This window comes from Megascapheus bottae, chromosome 36, assembly GCF_031878675.1.
Source record: "Megascapheus bottae isolate mThoBot1 chromosome 36, mThoBot2.hap1, whole genome shotgun sequence".
Taxonomy (NCBI): domain Eukaryota; kingdom Metazoa; phylum Chordata; class Mammalia; order Rodentia; family Geomyidae; genus Megascapheus; species Megascapheus bottae.
In genome coordinates this window covers 2,987,272-3,004,341 of record NC_143544.1, presented here as the reverse complement: position 1 = coordinate 3,004,341, position 17,070 = coordinate 2,987,272, and the positions used below count along the sequence as shown (strand labels likewise).

General features: G+C 54.4%; 1 protein-coding gene across 2 annotated transcripts; it reads right to left on the bottom strand.

The window, feature by feature from the left end:
• Positions 1 to 11,548: 11,548 nt before the first annotated feature.
• LOC150042204 (cell death-inducing p53-target protein 1-like) lies at positions 11,549 to 15,147 on the bottom strand. 2 transcript variants are annotated; one of them, XM_090324704.1, is made up of 5 exons: positions 14,905 to 15,147; positions 14,680 to 14,708; positions 13,898 to 13,960; positions 12,084 to 12,228; positions 11,549 to 11,680 (listed from the first exon to the last, which is right to left on the bottom strand). In XM_090324704.1, the coding sequence occupies exons 1-5, from the start codon at positions 15,012 to 15,014 to the stop codon at positions 11,578 to 11,580; spliced, it is 450 nt and encodes a 149-aa protein (XP_090180830.1). In that variant the 5' UTR covers positions 15,015 to 15,147; the 3' UTR covers positions 11,549 to 11,577. The 2 variants fall into 2 exon arrangements, with proteins under 2 accessions (XP_090180830.1, XP_090180831.1); XM_090324705.1 differs by having other exon boundaries at positions 11,594 to 11,680; positions 12,146 to 12,228.
• Positions 15,148 to 17,070: the final 1,923 nt, after the last annotated feature.

Genomic DNA, 17,070 nt, shown 5'->3' with positions numbered 1-17,070 from the left:
GGGGGTGGGGCGTGGCCGCCTGGGGGGCGGAGGCGAGGCGGGCACGCCCGTGCTCTCTCGACCAATGGGGTCGCGGTTCCCATCCAGGGGGCGGGGCCTGACAGGAGGGCGGGGCCACGCGGCCACGCCCCTGTGCGATCTCGGCCAATGGGGACGCGGGCCGGAGCTAGAGGCGGGGCCAGCCTGGCGCGCGTCCGCTGGGTTAGTGGGACCTTTGTGTTGGCTCCCAGCTGCGGGGACGCGAGTGCGGGGCGGAGATTCGCGGCGGAGGGGCGCGGGTGCGGAGCGGAGGGGCGCTCCCGGCGGGCCCGGCGCCCTCGGAGAGTGGAGAATCGGGGCGCTGCACCCGTCCCTCCCGTCACCCGCAGCACGTCGGGCCCGGCCCCCAGCTGCCCTGACTCTCCAGATAAGCAGGGAGCCTCGGCCTCGGTCGAAGGAACGAGATGAAGGACAGGAGCAGGGGAGAGACGGGAAAACCACAGGCAAAGGCAGGAGATGGGGGGTGGAGGGCTGGGGGGTCCTGGGGGAGTCTCTGACTTTCCTGCCTGGGCTGGCTGCACACTTGAATCCTTGAGTAGCGAGGATCCCATTCGTGAGCCACGGGCGCCTGGCTCCTCTCGTGGTGATTTCCACTCCATGATTGCGACCTCCCGCTGAAGATGCTTTGTTCGTCTTTCTTTCCTATTTCTTTTTGCCTTTGAGACTGGCATCCCAGGCTGGCCTTGGGCTCTCCTAGTCCTCTCAGTGCTGGGATGTGAGGCCCGCACCCTCTTTTCTGGCTTCTGACTCCCATTGTGCAAGGGAGATCTAACCAACGCAGAGAGGTGAGTGACCTGGGCAATGAAAGTCAGAAGCAGGGCCAGGAGCGTGGCCTGCTGGTAGAGTCCACTAGACAAAGCCCAAGGACAGTGCCCAAGCCCTGAATTCAAACCCCAGGACTGACAAAAAGAAAAGGAAAGTCAGAGCAGACCTGGAATGTGATTCCAGCCTCAGGGACCCAGGGTCAGGCAATATTCCGTAGCTCTCCTGGACAACAGGTACACTTGTGGAACCAACACCACCCACCACCCTGGGCACACTGCCCGGTGCAGAACAAAACACCACTGTCCCCAGGCAGAGGAGGGGAGGCCCTGATGCTGCAGGTGGAGTTGGATCTGTGGGGTTCAACTGTTATAGAACTGTCTGGTCCTCAGAGCCTAGGGCCACACAACCCAGCAAGTTCACTTTTGGTACCAGCCCAAGAGAACCGAAAGTCCACCTCAAAGCAAAAAGAATCAGCCAAAAGGTAGAGACAACCCACATGGATGTGGTCCTTGGGGCAAGCATAGCCACCGAGCTCGAGGCCCTGCCTTGTACCCAACACACCCTGCTGACATTAGTGTCCCCTGTGGAGTTGAGCATAGCTTGCTTCCTTCCACCTGCACCTGGGTTCTCAGGTACTAAAGCCTCAGCTGGGGTAAGGGAGGCTCACCTTGCCTCAAATCACATAGAGCAAAGGCAGTAACGAGATTCGAACCTGTGCTCAGGGACAACCGCAGTGCCATCACCCCCCAAGTGAGGCCTCCATCCGAGGATGCATGGTGCCAGGATGATTGTAGAGTATCTCGTGGAATGCTTATAACAGTCGGAACAGAAGTTATTAGCCCCCCTGATCCAGGAGTGAAAACAGAGGCTTGTTTTCTGAGCCAGGCTGTTGTTTTGAGGATTTAAAGGTTATATCAATCATTTTAAAATACATCTACCAAGAAATAAAAATAAAAACTGATCATTAGGAGACTCAAGGCTAGGATACCTTCAAGAAGAGGTTCACCAGGCAGACTCTGCGTGATGCCCTTTGTCCTGGGTGCAGAGTCTGGAGTCTAACTTGTGACCTTGGGCTAGCTTCCTGGCCTGTTCCTTCCCCTGCTTTCCATCCAGACCTGCCCAGGACAGGGAGGAAGGGAGTCTGGCAGAGGTGGGGAACCTTTGTGTTGGGGGGGGAAGGGGGCGGGGCTAGGGAACCCTCACACTAGCCTCATGCTGCCCCCTGGTGTCAATGGCTGGAATTGTTCTAGAACCAAACCTGTGTATGGAGACTTCTGAGAGAAGAAAGGACCCCCAGCCCCATCCCAACATCTTCACAAACCAAGTGGTCTCCCTGCCCACAGCCCCTCAGAGTTCCACAGAAGAGGGGCTCTTAACATAGCCCATCTCAGTGTCCTCAGAACTAAGAGGCTCAAACTCCATTGTGCAGCCCCAGTGCACTCTGGAGAGAAGAGTAAAATAGGGCCCTCAATCCATCTTTGGGAACTGATAGAGAGCTTTAGCTTTATATCCAGTCAACCTGGCTCTGAGATGGCAGGAAACCAGGCGGGGGATGGGCAGATCTCAGAGAAGAGAAAATGGCTCCTCCGAGGTTTGCCCACAAACACAACACTGTGTTGCAGTATTATTTAAACAAGACTTCTCTGGACAGTCCTGATGGACTTGTCATAATAAGAGTTAGGTGCTGTCGGGTGACGTGGCTCACATCTGGAATCCTAGCTAATTCAGGAGGCTGAAATCTAAGGATTGCCGTGTGAAGCCAGCCCAGGTAGAAAAGTCCCTGTAAGACTTTTATCTCCAATTGACCACTTGAAAACCACTAGTGGCACTGTGGCTCAAGTGGAAAAGCTCTAGCCTTGAGCACTGAAAGCTTCAAGAACAATGCCCAGGCCTTGAGTTAAGGACCCACAACTGACAAAAAAGAAAAAAAAAAAAAGAGGAGCCATCAGGTGTGGTACCTTGCACCTATAATCCCAGCTACTCAAAGGCTGAGATCTGAGGAGCATAGTTTGAAGTCACTTGAGCTAAAGTACCACTTGTGGCTTTTTTTTTTGCCAGTCCTGGGCTTGAGCTCAGGGCCTGAGCACTGTCCGTGGGCTTTCTCAAGGCTAGACTTCTACCACTTGAGCTTCAGCACCACTTCTGGCTTTTTTCTATGTATGTGGTATCGAGGAATCGAACCTGGGTCTTCGTGCATGCTAGGTAAGCACTCTACCATTAGGCCAAACTCCCGGCCCCTTGAGGATTTTTATTTATGTGGTTCTGAGTCAATCCCAGGGCTTCTTGAATGCTTGGCAAGCTCTCTACCACTAAGCCAGCCCCTTCCCAGCCCCAGTGACACGCTTTGTCTCCAATTTACCATCTGAAAACTGGGAATGCAGCTGTGGTTCAAAGTGTTAGAGTGCTAGCACAAAGCACAGGGACAGTACTCAGGCCCGGAGTTCAAGCCCTATGACTGACAAAAATAAAATTAAACAAGTTTGGACCAGGAATTTTGCCTAGTGGTGGAGTGCTTGCCTAGCATGCACAAAGACCTGGGTTCGATGCCTTGTTACCACATACATAGAAAAAGCCAGAAGTGGTGCTGTGATGGAAGTGGTAGAGCTCTAACCTTGAGAAAAGCCCCAAGGACAGTGCTCAGGCCATGAGTTCAAGCCCCAGGACAGACAAAAATAAATAAATAAGTGAGGAAGAAAGGAAAGACGGTAGGTGCATTGGCTGTTTGTTCTTTCTTCCCTTGTAAGTGCTTTTCTTTCTTGTTGTCTTTGTTTACTTATTATTTTACCCTGCCCCTCAACACACTTTTATTGTCAGATTATTCACATGTGCACGAAATTTGAGACACCTGGGTAGTGAACAACATACCACCTTCTAATACACTTCTCTTCATGGTTGTCCCTCAGAATCTCAGGGAATTGGGTTCTGGAGAGTCTCTGAGGACACAGAAATGCTTAGATGCTAGAGACCCTTACATAAAATGCCCTACTTTCCACACACATGCCGAATATTTTAAATCATCTCATCCGATACAGTGTAAATAGTTGTTACACTGTATTGCTTAGAGAATAACACCAGGAATAACAGTGACCTCTACTTCCAGCATTTGAGAACCAAATTCATGTCACTATTGAGATCTGTGTTTGGACCAATGTACCAGTGCATTGCAGACCACAGAGATGTGGCTGCCTTCATTGATGATTTTTTTAAGTTGCTTTTTAGGGGGATCAAAACCAAGGCCATGCACAAGTCAGGCAAACATTTTACCACCGAGTGAGGTGGCCAGTTCTTGAGTTGTATTTTAAATTTTTAATGGTATTGTTGATATAATGATGATGTACAGAGGGGTTACAGTTAACATCCATCAAATCAAAAGTGTCACCCCTGCCCTCGCTCTCTCCCAGTTTTAGTTCTTGGGTTTTGAGGGAGGGTCTCACATGGAACTCAGACTGACCTTGACCTTGATTACTATTGTTGGTTATTTGGCTGAATCATTCCTGAGCATCCCACAAATGCAACTGTGGAAGTAAGGTCTACTAAGAAACAGACCATCACTGCCTCTTATTCCCACCCAACAGAATTGCTTTCAACCCCTTCCTTTAGTGCTGTGACTTGAGCAAGAGCCTGACTCTCTTAGTTGGCCTTCTCGCGCAAGGCTGATGCTCTACCACGTGTGCCACTTCTCCACATCAGCCATTTTGTTGGTCAATGGGAAATAGAAGTCTCTCGAATATATCGTCCTGGTCTGGCTTCCATCTATGATCCTCAGCTCCCAGTCTCCTAAGGAAATAATATCACAGGACTGAGTCAGAGACTCAGTCCCAAGGTTTAACCTCTGGGCCTTGAAATTACTTGACTTGCTTGCTTACTACGTGGAGCTCAATCACTTGACCAAGCCCTTCAGACCTGATTATCACTGGTGGACTGGTCCTTGTGCATGAACCCCTGTGAAATTCACCCCCCCAAGAATGGCCAGCTCTGGCCTGACTCCTCCCTGAGCCTGCATGGGATTCCTCACCCAGGTCCCGAAGAGCTCCCAGCCGCCAGGGGGCGCGGTGGGAAGAGGAGAAAGGTTCCCTGCACAGTTCTCCCAGCAAAGTCCAAGGCCAGCCTACATTCTCCAGCAGGAACCGGAACAAAGGCCCACCCCCAGAACACTAACAAGACATCACAATGGCTGCCCCCCAGCTGGCCAGAGGCAGGGAGGTCCACTCACACTCCTGCACCTGGCCTTGCCTTAGGGACTTCTCTGAGACAAAAAAAACGTGGGCTTCAAAATGTCCCAGACAAGGATGAGAGACAAAAACAACAACAACAACACAGGTACCAGGGCAGAGGCAGGCCAAGGGGGAGGACACTGGGGCCTGGGAGGAGGAAAGGGGGCTGTGCTTCACCTGACTGAACTGGGCACTGAGTCCCATCCCAGCCCCCTGCCCCTAACCCCAGCCCCATTGCCTCCTTACCTTAGTTTCCCTAAGGAACCATGGAGGGTGGGGCCTCCAGCATCACATACTTCCTTTAAAATGACAGGAACAAAGGAAGAAGTCACAATCCTTTCTTTCTAAACTATGAACCCCTCCACCTTACCCAGGCCCACGTGGTAGGCAGAACCCATGAAGCCTGGGGGCAGGGAATGGGATGCCCAGGGCCTGGCCTGGTCCAGTCTTGTTCCATTTACTTAGTGGAGGTTACTAGGGTTTGGACTCAGGGCTGTGCTCTTGCTTCAATTTTCTGGCCCCAGATGGCCTAGACCCAGACCCTGTCACCAGCGCCTCCTGTAGCTGGATGGTCAGGCCTTTGTCCTCACACCCAGCCCTGCCCAGTCTCATGGAGGTTCTGGCCTCAGAAACCCATGCTGACTCTCTGTGCTGTTCCAGGGGGGGCAGTGCTGCACCCTGCTAAGCCTGCTGGGGATCACCTTGAACTTGCAGCCAGCAGCTAGGCCCAGGGGTTTCCTGACTGGCCTTCATCTTCTTCCCCAGTGAGACAGCTGGGTATGGGCTGCGGGGCCCCTGGGGCTAAGTCTAAGTCTCCTGGCCCAGAGGCGACCTCAGTAAGTGACTGGGCCACATGTGCCATCCCAGCATCCACAAGGCTGGGGCAGGAGGAAGGGACAGACAGGGCACTCAAATCTGCCTGGGCTGCAATCCAGCTCCTGGCTAAACAGCCCCTCTGCACCTTGGCTCAACCTCTGGCCTGGTTTTCTGCTGTGGAAACTGGTGTCACCTTCTGCCACCCACCATGGCTCTAAGACCTGAGGGGCTATTCTTTCCTCTCTCCTCTAGGGTCTCAATCTTCAAAAAACTCAAAAGATGGAAAGAAAGATAAACACTCATGTCCAGTTGGCCCCTATTTCAGTCCTCCAAGTAAGTGCTCAGCTGTGGCCTCTGCCTCACCTCCCCTTGGGTCTCAGGCTTGGGCTACAGGAGCTGCTTCCTGGATCTCCAGCCAAGGCTCAGCAGGTGGCACCCACTCTGGAGAGCCCTCCTCCCCCCTCCCGGCAGCCCATGGCCCACAGCAGGCCCAGCCTCCTCATTGCTCCTGTAGATTCCCATACCACCAGCGCCCCCTGGCATTCTTCTCCTAGGCAGCGGTGGATGGGCTGGGATGCAGACACTGGGTGCTCAGGAAGGCTGACCTGGTATAAACACCCTGGCAAGCTCACTTCCCTTTGCACGACACAGGAGGGGAACACACAGCCCCTGCGGGAACCTGGGCTCTGGGCTTCTCCACGGGCTTCCCGCGAGATTCTCAGGCACTGTGAGAACTGCCTGGTTGCCCCGGACATTAGTCAGCTTCCTAAACCACCACAAAACCCCTGAGGGACTTGAAGTGGAAAGAGGAAGCGTTTATTTGGGCTTCCAGTTCTGGGGGTTCAAGTCCAAGATCCAGCAGGCCCTCTTGCTTTGGGCTTCTTGTGAGCAGCAGAGTCTGCTCCCCAGTCCCTCTGAGGCCATGCCCCCAATGCCTTAACCACCTCGCACAAAGCCCCTCCTCCAGACAACTGGGTCTCCATTGGCTCCCCATCCCTCTGAGGCCACGCCCCCAATGCCTTAACCACCTCCCACAAAGCCCCTCCTCCAGATAACTGGGCCTCCATTGGCTCCCCATCCCTCTGATGCACTCAGCTCCTCCCACAAGTCACATCCTGAAACCTCAGCACCTCCCAACTGTCACCCCAGAGGCCAGGCCTCTGTCACATGGACCCTGGGAAGCCCTAGCTCAGCCACAGGGAGATGCCAGTCCCCAGAGGGCAGTCCCACAGCCCTGTCCACGTGCTGCAAAGGCCTCAGAGTCCTTGCCACCCACTCCTGGCCCTACTTCTTATCTTACGTCCCCATTGAATAAGGGGTACATGGTACACTGAGAATCTCAGGGCTCTCCCATCTCAAAGCCTCACATCAGGTGAATGTCCCAGGTGGACTGAGGATGATTCACCTGGCCCATGCCTGAGGCAGGTAGATCGGAACACTACATGACACTGAAGTTTCCAGTGTTGGGTTTTCTTTGGCTGTCTTGGGGATAGCCTCAGATGTGACACACTCACCCAGGGAGCCACACCCCAGCCTGGGTAGGGTATTTGACTAAACGACTGGGAGACGGCTGTTGTTAACTTAATAAGCCAAACAGTGGAAGGTCTGACCTGTGCTAGGATGAGCAGGGCACTCTACCAGGTTCGTGTTCCCACCTTGCCTGGAGTAGTGGGTCAGTCTGGGGACATGCGGACCCATGTAGATGTCCTTGGGGACTTGAAGAATAGACAGAAACTTGCAGATTAGGTGCCATGGTGGGGATACCAGGCCGGTGTGGACCAGGGTTGGTGGGGGGACATCAGTCAGACATGGGAAGGGTATTCTGCCAGGACCGGGCAGAAGTCTCAGGGAACCTGGTTTAAACCCTGTCCCTCCCCTCAGGTCTGTATGGCGGCGTTCGGAAGGTGATGATCTGCATACCCACTCAGGTGGTCTGTCCTTACTGTGGGAACTACATTGTCACGGTGGCCACACCCGTCTCAGGATTACTGTCTTGGGCGATGTGTTCTGGCCTGATTGTGCTTGCGTAAGTGGCCAGGTCTTGGGAGGCCCCAGGCATCCATTCTTGCCAGGTGGGTGGGGATACTGGCCTCCCAAATTAAGACAGGCACATGAGGGAGCACATGCAGGAGACAAGCACTGAACTCTGACCCGCCCCCTGTGGGCGTGGCCACTTAGCATTCTCTCAGGATAATGCATTTGAGAGTGGGGATACAGGTCAATGGTGGCCGACACTCCTGCCTCGGAGATGGCAGGATCCGAATGCCTGTCTTTAGGTACCCAGAGGTGGGTGAGGTTTCAGGAGAGAGAGTGTTCCTCTTCTCACAGCTGGGTTGGCCCTGGGGGTTGGGGGCGTGGCTATAGGTGTTTCCTGGGTTGCTGTTGTCTTCCATGCTGCAAGTCAAATTCCATGGAGGTGAGCCATTCGTGTCCTGTGTGCGACAAGGAGATCTTCCGCTGTCAACAAGCGTGATCTCAGAGAAATAAAGATCACTGAAGCCCCCCTGAGCGTACTGTGTACTGCTGGGGAACTCGCCGGCTAGCCAGGGCTAAGGATGAGACACCAGTTACCCCCCTGCACACCCTTGGCTTCCCATGAAAGTGTGGTGACACTCACAGGGACCCAGGATACTGCAGGGCACTTTTGCTGGAGGAGGGAGGCAAAGCTTGGGAGGGTACACTACCAAGGCCAGACTCCCCGAGATCCAGTTTCCTGTCTCCTTCCTATCACCCCAAGCCTCTGCCTCTGTAGTCTGCTACTTTTACCTTAGCTGTCCTCACCCTCACCTCATATCCAGCCTCATCATCTCTGGCCTTCTCTCTCCCCTCGCACTTCCATTTGTAAGAGCCAACAGGGCAGCAGATATATCCTCTGCTTCCCCACCTGCCTGAATCCTGGGAGGCCCCCAACATCCATCTTTCCCTGAGCCACAGTCTTCCCCTCACCAACTCCTGGTGAACTTTCACGGCTTTCCCAGCCTCTCCACGGCTTGGTTCTGGCTACTTCTCCCATTGCTGTGGAAGCTTCAGCCTTCATTTCCAGCATCTCACAGCCAGCTGCCCCAGGACAGGAAAGTCCTCCATGCTGGGATTAGCTCCCCCTTCCCCACTTTTGCTGAGGTCCTCTTTCCTGCCTCCCCAGGCTCACCTGGCCAGCCTGTCCTCTCCACTGGCCATACTGGCAGGAATGGAGACAGATCTGGAGCACTGGAGCTGCCCATGTCCCCTTCAGGGTCTCCCACGTTTGATTCCTGTGTATCCTTCAATCAACAGCCTTTCTGTGAAGAAAGGGCAAGAGTACATGGATTTGAAGCCCTTGAGCGAAGAGTGATTGGTACCCACCAGGGTGGGAAGGGGTGGGGTAATGGTAAATATAGGGTCAAAGTGACATATTTCCACTCACCTTTGTCTTATCTAAGGTGAATTTCAGGGAGGCGAGGAGGAAGAATGACAGGTTGGAGTTATGAATAATGGCTCATGCCTGTAGTTCTGGCTACTCAAGTAGAGGTGGAAGGACCCTAAGGTCCTGGGCAAAGTCAGGGAGACTGAATCTCAAAAAGCAAAGTAAGGGCCGGGATGTGGCTTGGTGATAAAGTGCTTGTCTAGCATTCATGAAGTCCTGGGTTCAATTTCTCAGTACCACATACACAGAAAAAGCTGGAAGTGGTGCTGTGGCTCAAAGTGGTCATTCACTAGCCTTGAGCAGAAAGGCTCAGAACTATCACTCAGGCCCTGGGTTCAAGCCCCCACGAATGACCAAAAATAAATAAGGAAAGCCTATCTCAAGAATGACTAAAGCAGAAATGGGCTGGAGGTGCAGCCCAGGTGGCAGAGTGCTTGTGCTCACACCCCAGCGCCACACACACACACACACCACCATCCCCATGTCAGTAACACACGAGTTGCCCCCTCACCTTTCACAGGGGCTGGGGTGGGGGGAGCAGCCACCCCGAGAATGGGATGAAGCCGGGACCCTGGTTCTTTCTTCTCTGTGGTGATGGGAGTGGGTCACTTTCTCCAGGTTCTGCTCTCTTTGCAGTGGGGGACAATTGAAGGAGGCAGGGCGACCTGCTTCTTCATATTCATCTTCATCTCTTCCCAGAAGAGTCCAGTGTGAGGTAGGGAGGGACGAAGACCCCCCCACCCCGAGATGAGCAGACCAAGCAGGGGTTCCCAGAACCCAAAGCCCCTCACTTCTGCCCCTCTAGAGCGATCCTGGGGAAGGATCTAGGGTGGAGGTGTCCCCTGAAATGGCCTGGCACTTGGAAAGTGGCACTGTGAGGTGTCATGGAGCACAGGTTCAAATCCAGTGACTGCTTTTGCTGTATGTGGCTTGAAGCCATGTGAGCCTCCCTTCCCCAGCTGCAGATGTGGCGGCTTCGTGTCCACTTCAGTCACAGGTACCACGAAGCATGACCCGTGCGTGGCTTTCCGTGCCACGTGGCTGGCGATGCCTGCTGGAGTGGGGATTTGGTTCTGATTGCTTCTCACTTTGGGGTGGGTGACAATCCCTCACTCACAGGGCTGCTGTGTGAGACCCAGAGACTCCACGGGGTTATGGTTCTTATAATGGCCAGCCTTTCTCACCAAAGGCACCATCACTTCCTAGGCAGGACGAAGGCCCCCGAGTTTTGTGAATTATGTCACTGGCTGCCCTAAGAGCTGGACTTGGCATCTGCTGCTGCAATGTGGCACAGTGCTAAACAAGGGCCACGGAGGCAAGTTCAGGGGCAGGGCTGGAACCTGGGGGCAAAGTTCACAGTAGGCTTTCACCTGCAGTGGTGAACACACAACACAGACCTAGGAGACTCTGCCCTCCCTCTGCTCAGGCTAAACCTGCCCCACCTTTGCCCTGCAGTGAGGTGAGAGGGTGAGAAAGATGGAAGGCCAGGATGAGGCCCCATGCAGAGGGGTCCACCCATCCTGGGAAAATGGGTGTGAATTGCTCTGGGGCATATACCACAGACTTCAGGGGATCCCAGCCTGGTGTTGAGAACCCCACCGTGCCCCTCACCCACAGGGACAGAGCCTGAAGACGCTGCTTCAGCTGAGCTGGTGGGGGCCGCAGGGATTCTAGAGTTGCAGCCACTGGGGGCTCCGATCTGAGAAGTCTCACTCAGAACAGGTCTAGCCTTACTGTTGTCTTCCAGGAAACTTTCAAAGGCCATCTCATACTCCTACTCTACCGGGCCTTTCTGCCGTACACAGACAGACGGATCAACTGAACAACTGACACAGCTCCACTTCCACATTATTTTTTTGTGTTCCTTTGTTTGGTCATGGGGTTTGAACCCTGGGCATGGGCATTGTCCCTGAGCTCTGATTCAGCTGAAGGCTACTGCCCTACCCCTTGAGCCACAGCGCCACTTCCAGTTTTCTGGTGGTTAATTGGAGATGAGTCTCACAGACTTTAGTGCCCAGGCAGGCTTTGAACCTCGATCCTCAGATCTCAGCCTCCTGAGTAGCTAGGATTACACACGTGAACCACCCGGCCCGACTCCACATCTGCCTGCCCTGTCCCTTGTCCCCCACTCTCAGCCCTCAGTCTGGCTTCTGATCTGTGATGTCCCAGGCTCTCGCCCATGTCACCACACCTTCCATGGGGACTAGAGGGAAGAGGGGAGTGTGTGAGGAGATACTGATGCTTCTTCGGCCGTCCCTGTCCGGCTGGCAAGGTGGAAAACCCCATAGGACACAGCACACACTAGGGGCATTAGTGATATTTATTTCTCTGGGATTATAGTCACTGGTAGTGAAAGAGCTCCTTCTTGCACACAGGGCAGGATTGGTTGGCTTCCTTCTGTTTGTCAGGACAGCATTGGATCAAGCAGCACCCCAGAAAACACCTGCAGTCCCAGGAGCCACTGGGCCGTGAGCAGAGGACATCCTCTGCCCTAGAACTCGGGGTAGGTACCCGAGAACACACAGTGGTCCTAAGCCCCACCCTGGCCTGATAGCTGCACCAACCCTGTCATCTCAAACAGGGGGACGTCAGCTACTACGGTTGGTACCACCTCTCATCTCCTGCATCCTGAGAGGCCCTTGACCCCAGGGACAGCGTCTCCTCTGAGGATGCTAAGTGGCCACATCCGGTAGAAGGGACGTCCTGCGTGCATGGTACTGCTTGTCTTCGGCACGTACTCTCTCCACCGCCCATTCTACTGCAGGAGGCCAGGCCCCCTCCTCCTCCCCCCCCCCCCACCACGGGGCAGGACTCCCTCACTGGGTACTCAGGGCCTGGCCACTCACGCAAGCACACAGAAGCCAGTGCACAGCAGCCAAGCAAGAAGTCCTGGGACAGGGGTGGTCACCTGGCCAATGTAGTTCCCACAGTAAGGACAGACGACCTGAGCAGGTATGTTGATTGTCACCTTCCGCAGGCCAGCAAACATATCTAGGGATGGGAGGCAGTTTAGACCACATTCCTGACCCCGCGGTCCAATGCCATCCACACGCACACGGGTCCATAATGGTTGCAGTCCCTACACCCTGTCATCTATTCTGCAAGTCTCTATCTATCCTCCATGTTCTCAGGGACTTTCCTGGTTCACACTGCAGGCCAAGGTGAGGACAGGAACGTGGTACGGGGACCAGGACACACACAGAATGCCCTGCGCATCCTAGCATAGCAACAGCCGTCTCCCAGTCGTTCAGTCAAATACCCTAGCCAGGCTGGGGTGTGGCTCCCTGGGTGAGTGTGTCACATCTGAGGCTATCCCCAAGACAGCCAAAGAAAACCCAACACTGGAAACTTCAGTGTCATGCAGTGTTCCGATCTACCTGCCTCAGGCATGGGCCAGGTGAATCATCCTCAGTCCATCTGGTGACATTCACCTGATGTGAGGCTTTGAGATGGGAGAGCCCTGAGATTCTCAGTGTACCATGTTCCCCTCATTCAATGGGGACGTAAGATAAGAAGTAGGGCCAGGAGTGGGTGGCAAGGACTCTGAGGCCTTTGCAGCACGTGGACAGGGCTGTGGGACTGAGGCAGGCTGCCCTCTGGGGACTGGCATCTCCCTGTGGCTGAGCTAGGGCTTCCCAGGGTCCATGTGACAGAGGCCTGGCCTCTGGGGTGACAGTTGGGAGGTGCTGGGGTTTCAGGATATGACTTGTTGTGGGAGGAGCTGAGTGCATTGGGGGCGTGGCATCAGAGGGATGGGGAGCCAATGGAGGCCCAGTTATCTGGAGGAGGGGCTTTGTGGGGGGTGGTTAAGGCATTGGGGGCGTGGCCTCAGAGGGACTGGGGAGCCAATGGAGCTCCAGTTATCTGGAGGAGGGGCTTTGTGGGAGGTGGTTAAGGCATTGGGGGCGTGGCGTAAGAGGGATGGGGAGCCAATGGAGCCCCAGTTATCTGGAGGAGGGGCTTTGTGGGAGGTGGTTAAGGCATTGGGGGCGTGGCCTCAGAGGGACTGGGGAGCCAATGGAGCTCCAGTTATCTGGAGGAGGGGCTTTGTGGGAGGTGGTTAAGGCATTGGGGGCGTGGCCTCAGAGGGACTGGGGAGCAGACTCTGCTTCTCACAAGAAGCCCAAAGCAAGAGGGCCTGCTGGATCTTGAACTTGAACCCCCACAACTGGAAGCCCAAATAAACGCTTCCTCTTTCCACTTCAAGTCCCTCAGGGGTTTTGTGGTGGTTTAGGAAGCTGACTAATGTCCAGGGCAGCCAGGCAGTTCTCACAGTGCCTGAGAATCTCGAGGGAAGCCCGTGGAGAAGCCCAGAGCCCAGGTTCCCGCAGGGGCTGTGTGTTCCCCTCCTGTGTCGTGCAAAGGGAAGTGAGCTTGCCAGGGTGTTTATACCAGGTCAGCCTTCCTGAGCACCCAGTGTCTGCATCCCAGCCCATCCACCACTGCCTAGGAGAAGAATGCCAGGTGGTGCCTGGGAATCTACAGGAGCAATGAGGAGGCTGGGCCTGCTGTGGGCCATGGGCTGCCGGGAGGGGGGAGGAGGGCTCTCCAGAGTGGGTGCCATCTGCTGAGCCTTGGCTGGAGATCCAGGAAGCAGCTCCTGTAGCCCAAGCCTGAGACCCAAGGGGAGGTGAGGCAGAGGCCACAGCTGAGCACGTACCTGGATGACAGACTGAGCTATTGAAGCATGGGTTCATGTCTTGCCCAGATTCCTTTCCAGACTCTAGAGGAGAAAGGAAAGAATAGCCCCTCAGGTCTTAGAGCCATGGTGGGTGGCAGGAGGTGACACCAGTTTCCACAGCAGAAAACCAGGCCAGAGGTTGAGCCAAGGTGCAGAGGGGCTGTTTAGCCAGGAGCTGGATTGCAGCCTAGGCAGATTTGAGTGCCCTGTCTGTCCCTTCCTCCTGCCCCAGCCTTGTGGATGCTGGGATGGCACATGTGGCCCAGTCACTTACTGAGGTCGCCTCTGGGCCAGGAGACTTAGACTTAGCCCCAGGGGCCCCGCAGCCCATACCCAGCTGTCTCACTGGGGAAGAAGATGAAGGCCAGTCAGGAAACCCCTGGGCCTAGCTGCTGGCTGCAAGTTCAAGGTGATCCCCAGCAGGCTTAGCAGGGTGCAGCACTGCCCCCCCTGGAACAGCACAGAGAGTCAGCATGGGTTTCTGAGGCCAAAACCTCCATGAGACTGGGCAGGGCTGGGTGTGAGGACAAAGGCCTGACCATCCAGCTACAGGAGAGGCTGGTGACAGGGTCTGGGTCTAGGCCATCTGGGGCCATAAAATTGAAGCAAGAGCACAGCCCTGAGTCCAAACCCTAGTAACCTCCACTAAGTAAATGGAACAAGACTGGACCAGGCCAGGCCCTGGGCATCCCATTCCCTGCCCCCAGGCTTCATGGGTTCTGCCTACCACTTGGGCCCGGGTAAGGTGGAGAGGTTCTTACCTTTGGATTTGCTGTTTTCTGTTTCTTCACTTTAAGAAAGAGTGTGTGATGTTCGAGGCCCCCACCCTCCATGGTTCCTTGGGGAAACTAAGGTAAGGAGGCAGTGGGGTTGGGGTTGGGGAGGGGGCTGGGACTCAGTGCCCAGTTCAGTCAGGTGAAGCACAGCCCTTTTTCCTTCCTGCAGGCCCCAGTGTCCTTCCCTCTGGCCTGCCTCAACCCCTGCACCTCTTTTCTTCCTCATCCTCTCCTTCCTCTTCGTCTTCCTCTTCCTCCTCTCCTTCCTCTTCCTCTGGCTCTTTCTTCTTGTTGCCTTTCTTCTTTGACTTTTTGGTCATCTCTTCCCGGGATACTTAGAAGCCCACGTTTTTTTTTTGTCTCAGAGAAGTCCCTATGGCAAGGCCAGGTGCAGGAGTGTGAGTGGGCCTCCCTGCCTCTGGCCAGCTGGGGGGCAGCCATTGTGATGTCTTGTTAGTGTTCTGGGGGTGGGCCTTTGTTCTGGTTCCTGCTGGAGAATGTAGGCTGGCCTTGGACTTTGCTGGGAGAACTGTGCTGGGAACCTTTCTCCTCTTCCCACCGCGCCCCCTGGCGGCCGGGAGCTCTTCGGGACCTGGGTGAGGAATCCTATGCTGGCTCAGGGAAGAGTCAGGCCAGAGCTGGCCATTCTTGGGGGGGTGGTGAATCTGTGGAACCTTCCAGGTCCTTCCTCTTGGACTGGGAATACGCCATGGCACAGTGGCTGCTCAGGCCAGAGTTCCTGGTCTATTCATTTAGCTCTGGGAATCTGGGCTGAGATCCCCCAATCCCTTCCCCTCTGCCTCTCCCTCGGTCCATGCCTCACCTCCAGGCCTGTAAAACAGACACAATGGCAGCAAGTGTGAATGGTTTTATTTTTTGGTGTCAGCACTGGGGCTTGAACTCAGGGCCTTGGTCTACTATGAGCCATGCTTCCATTTCCAGTTTTTGTTGGTTAATTGGAGATCGCATACTCACATTTATCTTTCCGGGGTGACTGTGAAACACAAATCTTCAGATCTCAGCTTTCTGCAGAGCTGGAATTACAGGGCCAAGTCACCAGTATCTGCTGGTTAATTTTTTTTTTGAAATAAGCTTTCACCATGCAGTCCAGACTTGTTTGGGCCTTGGAATCCTCAGTCTCCATAGAGCTGGGATTATAGGCATGGTCCACGGTCCCTGGTTTATAGAGGGTTGTGGAGAAACCCAATAATGTGACTCATAATCCTAGCGTCTCTGGAGGCTTGAGAGCCAGTGCAGCTTGGCACAAACCAGCCTGGGTAAGAAAGCTGCACTGGATTCCATCTCCAAATAAGCTGCACAAATCAGTGCTGGTGCAGAACACCAATGGTAAAGGCCGGGCTCACGACTGTAATCCTAGCTATTTAGGAGGCTGAGATCTAAGGATCTCAGTTCAAAGCCAGCCCGGGTAAATAAATCAATGAGACTCTTATCTCCAACTAACCACTAGAAAAGGAAGTGGCACCGTGGCTAAAGTGGTAGGGCCTTGAGCTGAAGAACTCAGTAGTTCAAGCCCCATAACTGAACAAAAAAAAAAAAAAAAAAAAAAAAAGGAAGAAAAGGAAGAAAGGAGGAGAAAGAAAATGAATACCAATGGTAAGCAAGCAAGGCTGGTAACTGGGTTGTTTACTCACTTTTGTAACCTTCAATACTTATTGTAGGAAGTTGAGGTTTGAGAATTTATGGTTCAAAGACAGCCAGGGCACAGCAAGCTGTGAGCACAGCTGAGCTGCGAGCAAGCAAGCTGGCTACGTTAAGTGTGAAGCCCTAAACTCAAGTTCTCTCTGGCCAAAAGAAAGGAAGGGCTAGCTTCGTGGTGTAAGATGAAGACGGACTGCTACGCATTCAATCCCCAGTACATTAATAAGACACCTACCAGTGCGGGCCCCGCCCATTCTAGCCCTAAGGATGCATCCCACCCAGCTGAAGCAGTGCCCTAAGGCTCTGAGGGGCACAGTACCAGGCAGGGATGCCCACCCCCCTGCTGCCTCCAGCTTGCCCCTCGCCCAGGAGAGGCTGGCTGGTCACCACGTGAACAGAAGTAGATGTTAGCCACACCTCACCCACCATCGTCCCCAAAGGAGCAGGGGACCTGTCTATAGGGGGGGTGGGTAGTGGTGGCGCTCTGAAGCTAGGGTACAAGTCCAGAGATGAACAGTGGGAGGTCAGAATCCATTTCCTCCCCTTAAGACTCCAGGGGAAACTTTCACCAGATACCACCTCAGCTCTTGTGAACACGCAGGTTTTTTGTTTTTTTTTTTTGCCTACCATGGGGAGTGAACTCAGGGCCTGAGCACTGTCCTTAGGCTTTCTCAAGGCTAGAGCCCTACCACTTGAGCCACAGCCCCACTGCCAGCT